The sequence below is a fragment of the Ambystoma mexicanum genome, chromosome 10 (genome assembly GCF_040938575.1).
Source record: "Ambystoma mexicanum isolate Mex_15411 chromosome 10, UKY_AmexF1_1, whole genome shotgun sequence".
NCBI classification, from domain to species: domain Eukaryota; kingdom Metazoa; phylum Chordata; class Amphibia; order Caudata; family Ambystomatidae; genus Ambystoma; species Ambystoma mexicanum.
Window position 1 is genome coordinate 1,189,784,202 of NC_090932.1, and position 8,251 is coordinate 1,189,792,452.

Here is an 8,251-nt window from a genome sequence, read left to right on the forward strand (position 1 = left end):
TTGTTGAAGGGACGTATGGTTACAAGTAAAACCGAAAAACCTCAGAAATTCGCGAGTTATGGTGAGCTAAGCAACCATAACTTGTGCCACCACCATGCACTGCTAAGACTAACACCCAGGACATCAAAGATGACATCACAAATTAATTGTATAGGTTTTTATTGGTGCAACTTAACCATAACATCTCTTTAACAAAGTTTTTTGAGAGAATTCCATGGACTTTTACCAGTGCATGCTATTTTTCTACAACTTACTAATATCATACTTACCCCAATATAGCAATGTTTTGTCCAATTTACGTTTCACCTTAAATCTCTGCCATTTCCCACCTTCCATACTTTTCCCACGGTTTTTGCTTCTGTCAACGTCATCGAACGTCTGACATCATTGTGGACCTTCCAGACAGTGCCACGTGACCATATGCTTGCGCGCGGCATGATGAGGTGTCCATGAACGCGTTTGCACTTCGTGTTTGGGTCCTTGCTTCAAGGACAGTTCGGAACTGCATTTTCTACTGATCTAGGAACTTTCAAGCTCAAAATGTACCCTTGCACAGCTCCTAAACCTTTTCTTACTCATTATCCATTAACAATCTAGTACAAAGCAGATACTTGGAATAATAGTAGCAAAACTGCTATTTATCTTAAAAATTGCATCAGCTATTGCCATCCCTCCTCCCAAGAGCCACCACCACCAGCTGGAGGACCACACAACAATAACAGTGCAAGATTTTCAAAGACAATGAAGAGGACCAAGGAAATAAGGTTGAGGAAGTGCCTACCTCTAGCACCCAGAGAGAATAATGGGTGTGGCAGTTCTTTACCACTGTTGAGAATGTACCAAAGGCTAATGCTCCAAAAGTGAAATGCACTGAGTGCTCAGTCATGGACTAGCTGAACATTACTCCTACGGGACCACCTCCATGCGCCGCCACACCAAATCCAACCACTGCAATGCTCTCACAAAGATTGTTCCTTTCTTAGCAAGTAGTAGGCTGTCTTCCTCCACATCATCTTCCTCAGCCAATACTGTAACCACACAGACTACTTCTGTGGGACACAAAATCGCAGCAGCTACCTTGCAAGCAATAAAAGAGGCTGTTGATCGATATCTTTGGAAGATAACAGTCCTCTGTATATACTGCAACACACCACTCTGCAGGGGGAAGCAATTTTGATGTGTGCGTAAAGCTATAATCAAGGCGCATGAGAAACACTACCCACTACCTTAGAAGTAACACACAAGCAACATCTTCCCCTGTCCACCTGGCTCTGCATATTAGTGCTTAGTGCCTCTTCCCTCATTTCCCTCCTAACCTCATGTTCTAACCTCTCCTGGAAACATTTTGTTTTAAAAACAACAAAAGAAAGGTTCTTTTCGGAACCACCTTTCACAGTTAATAAATAGAACTAAAATAAATCTTATAGACTCCATCTACTTTACATTTCTCAGTAAAGTACATGGACTCAATATGTTTTTCCAACATTCCCATTAGCATTTTGTGTTATGCTAATGGAAATAATGTGACGTTCATCCCCCGTGCCAGGGACCGGTACGGGCACATTTGCAAAACCATGCTTTAAGGTCCTTTGCCATCTGCATACTCAGATCGTAATACCCAGCTTGGGGGGCAACAAGGGGATGCAAAATAACTCAGGGGCAACGCGTTTTTTCTTGGAAGCAAAACAACGTAGCGCAACACAGGTTCAAATCCCGATCCCGTGCTTTGAAACCACTCGCTGGTATTGAGCATCTTATAAATGAACAATCAAATAATAAATAAAAAATACACCACAGGGCTAGGTGCTCCTCTGAGACTATTATGATGGTGAATTGGCACAGTATAAAAGCCTTATAGCAGAACATGTTGGAGATTTAGTTAAAATCCCTTAACGCCACATAGGAAGGTGACCCTCTTTTGAAGCGTCCAAAAAACTCATTTCATTCTTAATTTCAGGAAAAAATGGATGCTGTTTCATGATGGGCCTGATTCACAGAAGCGTTTTATAATGGCACAATACCATCGGAAAACGCTCTGTGAATATGGCCCCAGGTCACGAGGACATGTTGCAAAACGTGTTCAGTGTTCTGTGCCAAAGCATGCCTTCGCCTTATTGCCACATCACTCAACGACAACCGGAGAGGACAGCAGTGTACAGTCAAAAGGATTACGCAAGTGTTCAGTTTTATCTGGTGTGCACTGTGATTTCTACATATCCTATCACCGACCTTTAGGGGGATAGCCCCCAAGAGATTAAAGCAGAAGCTCAGAACATATGGAGTGAAAGTAGTGTGAAGAACCACCGAGGCTGTTCCCACAAAGCAATTAATACAGGATAATTCCAACTTCTCCCATCACCAAACAAATTAACTGACCCCCTGATTTATAAACTCGTGATAATTAGGACTCTCGGCCACCTTTTCCCATGAGGACACCCCTGATGTCTGCTTTTTGAGATCTCACAGTCCTCGGACCCTGCGTTCTCTATTTTCTATAACCTTGAGTTCTTTATTCTCCTCGGCCTATCAGGTGCCCAGTCATCCTGCCTGTTCTAAGACACTACTGCCAGATCTCTAAGACATTACTGCCTAATCCTACAACCCTCTTAACCCTCTCTACATTTTCATTACAAACGTGTCTCCCAATCTATAGATACACTGATCTGAACCCGTCTATAAGTGACATTAAAAGCCCTAACTACAAAAAGCTTTAAATTCTAAATATGGAGAGCTATCCAAACTCGATATTTGCCTGATTGTACCTTCAAATGCGAATTCCCTCTCCCGTACCCCACAACCCTTAAAATCAAGCGTGCCTAAAACACTGTGGCTCAGGCTAGACTGACCCATAACCTCATCTCAGACACTGAACGTCTCCATGTGTTAGTGCAGAGCAAATGAGACATCCAAGTGGATGCCGTACCCACTTCCAATGGCTCTACGGAATGGGGGAAGAAGGGCCTGTCCCAAGGCCCGTTTGATTGCACATACGCAAAGTCAGAAATACATTTTTACCTCAGATATAACTGTTTTGAAGCTTGTAAACTGCAGTGGCAGCAGGTGATTTTTTTTATTTTTACAAGAGTCCTTGAAATATTTGAATAATGGGTTAAAATGGGGCCTTTTACAGCACATCTCAATTGAAAAATTGGATAAAAAGCCAGTTTGAAATTGGTGTTGTGGGGTAACTCATGAAAAACCCAATAGATGCAAGTCACCACAGTGCACAAGAGCATTTCCCCATGTATTTATATGATGCCTTTTCCCACAATATATTCCAGTATAAAAAGATTTTTCACACTGGGTGTGCCCGCACATTTCCATTTTGGCTGCACCAATATATACCACTACTCATATACAATAACATACCCATGTTTGCTTTGTGCATAATGCCAGTAATGGTACTATAAGAAAATGTGTCCATTCTCACTTTTGCCAACATATGGCAATATCCCCAAGGAAGAACCGACTCCTGTTGGCTTTGCCATTAAAAATGCTTTGGCAGAATATGAAAGCATGTCCAAATTGGCTGCACCAAAATGCCAGTCATGCCACGTAATAACAAAAAATGCTTGCTCTACCATAGATGCCCAGTAAAAAAGGCCATGCCAAAGAAATAGCTAGACTGGCAGAACCAAAATGATAGTCTAGCCAGGAAGGTAATATTTTTTTTATTTTTTAATTCATATACAGCAGGAACAATGCTCTTTTGATCACAAAAGAATGTTCAATAGATAAGAAATCAGATTTGATGGGAAGTGGTGAGCTTTTTACAATGGGGTGAGTTTGAGGGACATTCTGACCAGGTTGTGGAGGGGAGTAAATGTAACAGTCACCGGGATACATAAGTAGACATACATAGATTAAGGACAATACATATTGGACATTTTTATGTGCAGGTAGGCAGTACGGCCAGCTGTGCTCGGGATGTGACCATGATGGGTGAAGGGCTAGAGTGGAGGCATAGGAAGTGAGGGACAGAAGCAGGATAGAAGTGAGGGAAAACATTTAGCTAGCAGGCAGATTAGAGGTAGGTTAAGAGGGTAACTCAAAGGCGAGGAGGTGGGCTTTTAGTTTGGTTTTGAACTAATCCATGTGGACTGTTTCCCGGATATCTGGGGGAAGAACACTGCATGCAATTGGAGCAAGAAGAGAGAAGGAGCAGAGGCGAAAGGAAGCATAGGGAGGTTGAGGAGTCACGGGGGTAGTCGAGGAGGCAGAGCAGAGATTACGAGAAGGCTTGTAGAGTTGGATAGAGGAGGATAGATACAGAGGTGCATTACGGTGGATAGATTTGTGAACCAGCAGAAGAAATGGAAGTCTGGCCCTGTTTTGCATCATCAGCACATGACACATCATGCTTGCTTTATCATAGATGTACTGTAACAAATGCTATAGTAAGAAATAACTAGACTGGCTGCACCAAAATGGCAGTCTAGCCACTTAATAAATAACATATGTTTGCTTTATCACAGATGCGCAGTAAGCAAATGTCATACCAAAGTAAGAAATAGATAGACTGGCTGCAACAAAATGCCAATCTAGCCATGTAATAACACTTTTCATGCATGCTTTATTATAGATGCCCAGTAAAAAATGGCATGCCAAATAAATAGGTAGACGAGATGCACCCAAAGGTCAGTCTAGCAACGTAGTGACACACATAATTCTTGGCTGCACCACAATGCCAATTAGGCCATGTAATAACACTTATCATACTTGCTTCATCAAAGATGGGCAGTAAAAAATGATGCCATTGTATCTCGCCCCCAAAGACCTTGTCTGAATTGCAGGAGACTCTTTTGGCTGAAGACTCCAGAATATTGTGGGATACTTGGCAGCTAACATTCACCTTTCATTCACACGCTCAACTGATACATTCATTATTTTCCACAATGCTCAGTTGGCACGTCCACTCTCCCTTGCACACTCAACTGACACGCCTGTCCCGCCCTTGCACACTCACCTGACACTTCCACAAAGCCGTCCTTGGTTTTCACTGTCAGCTCCTCAGCACTAAAGCTCTGCACATTGACGCACACCTTCCAAGGATCCCCCCGGTCCATGGCAGGGCTCATTGGCTCCACGTGGCCCATGTACCGGGAACTGTACCCAGGAGGCGATACCCCAGATGGACGAGCTATTCCTGCCCGCAGCTGGCCCGCCGGCCACGTGGAAGTGAGTCGAGGCCGGGCCCAGTCCGGCCAATCCATGGTCAAGTCATCAGAAAATGGGGACATGCCGAAGTCTTCGTCCAGCAGCCGTGAGGCCAGTGCATTATCGCGGAAGGGGTCTCGGGCACTCCGCTGCCGAAGGCCTGGGTAATGGCATGAAAAGGGAAGCTGGCTGTCGGCCATTGTCAACTGCGAAGAAAAGGGCAAGCCAAAACTTCAAAAGCGTAAGAAAAAAACTTCCGAAGAATATCAGGCTGCGAACCTAAAAATCAAAAAACAAAAGTTGAACAAGTTCCAAATCTCTGCGTTAAAGTTCTGTAGGTGGCCTTTGTCCTTGTCTCTAATAGGCAGTTCAGACTTTTCCTCAGTTCCAAGGGTATGCAGGAAGAGTAAGTGTAGAAGCCGAGAGACCGGGTGGCCTGGACCTTGGTGGATGACTTCGCTTGTAGGCCTCACTATACGGATATTTTCTGTAGATTCTGCCTTCGTGAAAGGGAAATAATTAACGCCCGAGAAAGAGGCTGCCTTTTTTTAAATAGGGCTGAAGAGTTTCAGAATCGTCGGTGAACTGAGAGAGAAAAAGTTCAAGACGTCTTCTGGCCAAAGCAGCATCCGAGGCTCCCACCGAGCTCTCCTTATGTCCCCCACGGCGCCGCTGAAGTAAGCACGGGCCCTCTGAGCGCAGAAAGTTCTCCAAACTTCTCCAGGACTCGGGAAGGCTTCTATTTATAAACTGTCGGTGCTCAAGCCTGTGTGCGCCGAGCCCGCCTGTCAGCTGAGTATTTCAGAGCCATGAAACACGCCTGCGGAATCTGCTCTACTGACAGCTGGGCCTTCCCAGAGGGGGCAGGGACGGCTGACACTGGGCAGCCAGATTTAGGTTGCCTTCATCACAGGGCCTGCCCTACCCCCTCCTCCTCCCTGTGCCCAACTCTTCACACAGGAGCGGCAGGGTGTGCCAATCTAACTAAAACCACACATTCGCTGCTCTTGGCAGACTCAGTATTGAAGCAAGCAGAACAGTTCTTTGAACCCCTAAGGCTATATCTCAGTTTGCCAAGTCTACAATGCCTCTGAAAGGCCTGCTGGACTGGAGCAGAGTCAGTCACATGTCAAGCCTTAGTCGTGGCACGTGTAATTCTATTTTATTTCATGTTTCAAGCTTTACTACCTCTAAAAGGCTGGAAAGGTTTGAACGGACTGAGAAGGATGGTAGGGCTGGGCAAGAGCCAATCACGTTCCAGTCCTGTCATGCATTACCGATTACATGCATTGGGAGCTTGTTTTTCCCACATTTGTATCTACATTTTGCAGAAATAACCTCACAGACCAAAATCCTATATATACCATATTACACAGCCACACTACTGGCTGTGTAGTTATGGTTAAGTTGCTGTTTCCATAGGAAGAGCACTTTTTGGGCGGCTTATAACTTCGCTCCCCCTGGACGAATCAGCACCAAACTTTGCAAAAAAATGTATATGGGCCACTCTGAATTGTTTTGCAAAGTTTGGTGATGTTTGGTCCAGGGAGGGAAAAGTTATAGGGGAGGGGGTCCCAAAACGTTGTTTTTTTCCCATAGACTGAATGGGGGAAAAACTTTGCACATGCCTACAGGTCGAAACCGCTGGACGGATTTTCACCAAATTTGCAGCAGGGGCAGGGGCTTGGTCCTAAAAGCGTGCTTTTGTAAATTTGGTGAAAATCAGTCTAGTAGTTTTCTTTTAAACGACCAAAAAGTAGGTCTAAAAAAAATTAGTGATATCTATGTCCGCTCCACGGTCACACTTCCCTGTTCGCCCCACGGATAACATATCGATTGGCCAAGGGGCTGGCGTCATGACTGCAGACACGCGACGTTTCTGCCGATTGGCTGCAGTGAGCCGTGTTCTGCGTCAGATTGTTTGGATGCGCCCGACATCTTGGACCTGCCGACAGCGCGACGGCGACCAGCAGTGAAATGCTATTTCGCAAACTGTTTTGGTGTGTCAGAGTCAGTGGTTGGGGAGGTTCAGAGAGTAAAAGATGGGTGAAATACTGTATTTGTTTAGGCGGTAGGTGGTAATGATGTATTCCCTGAGCCCGCCTTGTTCGGGATGTTTGTAAGTACAGAAAATGAGGGGTTTCATAAGGATAGTACTTTAGTCCGTGCTGTGCGCAGGAAACTTGAAACTGTTCTAAGGACACGCGTGGTGTTAGCGAACATTGACATTGAGTACATGCCGTAGTTACATTTTTTGTTTCTATGGGTGTGCTATTGATTTAAACGCTGCCATGGGTGTGACATGCTGCAATGGATGTGGCCAGGGCCTAGAGTCTTGGGTGCATGGCCGTAGGCCGTAGGCCATAGGCCATACTCCTAAGATGCTAGGCCCTGGCCACAACCACCGCAGCATGTCACAGCTATATATACACCCGTAGTAATGCATATCGATTAGGTGGTTGTGGGGGAGGGTCTAGAGTTTTGGTTAGATGGCCAAAGGCCATATACCCAAGAACAAAGTTATAAGCTCTGGAGTTATAAGACACTGCACACCCATACATTCAATTATCTATGGCCTTACACCCAAGACTCTAGCCTCTGGCCACAACTACTGCAGCATATTACAGCTATAGGTATACCCGTAGTATCAAACATCAATCAGGTGGTTGTGGGGAGGGCCTAGAGTCTTGGGTGCATGGCCAAAGGCCATGCACCCAAAATCAAATTTATACGTAGTGAAGTTACAAGCCACAATAGTGCGATGCAGTGTGGTGGGTCTGGGCAGGAGCTAGAGTCTTGGGTGCCGAAGGCCATGCACCCAAGAACAAAGTTGTAAGCACTGGAGTTATAAGCCACTATGGGTTTTATATACTGCACACCCATACATTCAAATATCTATGGCCTTACACCCAAGACTCTAGCCTCTGGCCACAACTACTGCAGCATATTACAGCTATAGGCACACCCGTAGTATCAAACATCATTCAGGTGGTTGTGGGGAGGGCCTAGCATCTTGGAAACCAACTTTATACGTAGTGAAGTTAGAAGCCACAATGGGTGCGATATGCTGTGGTGGTTCTGGCCAGTACCCAGA

General features: G+C 45.1%; 1 protein-coding gene across 1 annotated transcript in view; it reads right to left on the reverse strand.

Moving 5' to 3' along the window:
• The window catches only part of HSPB8 (heat shock protein family B (small) member 8), a 153,567-nt gene extending 147,585 nt beyond the window's left edge, over positions 1 to 5,982 (reverse strand). Inside the window, exon 1 of the mRNA XM_069619177.1 lies at positions 4,967 to 5,982. Within this exon, the coding sequence (XP_069475278.1) occupies positions 4,967 to 5,357 (391 nt within the window). The 5' untranslated portion in view covers positions 5,358 to 5,982. The remainder of the gene's footprint in view (positions 1 to 4,966) is intronic.
• Between the last annotated feature and the right edge of the window lie 2,269 nt (positions 5,983 to 8,251).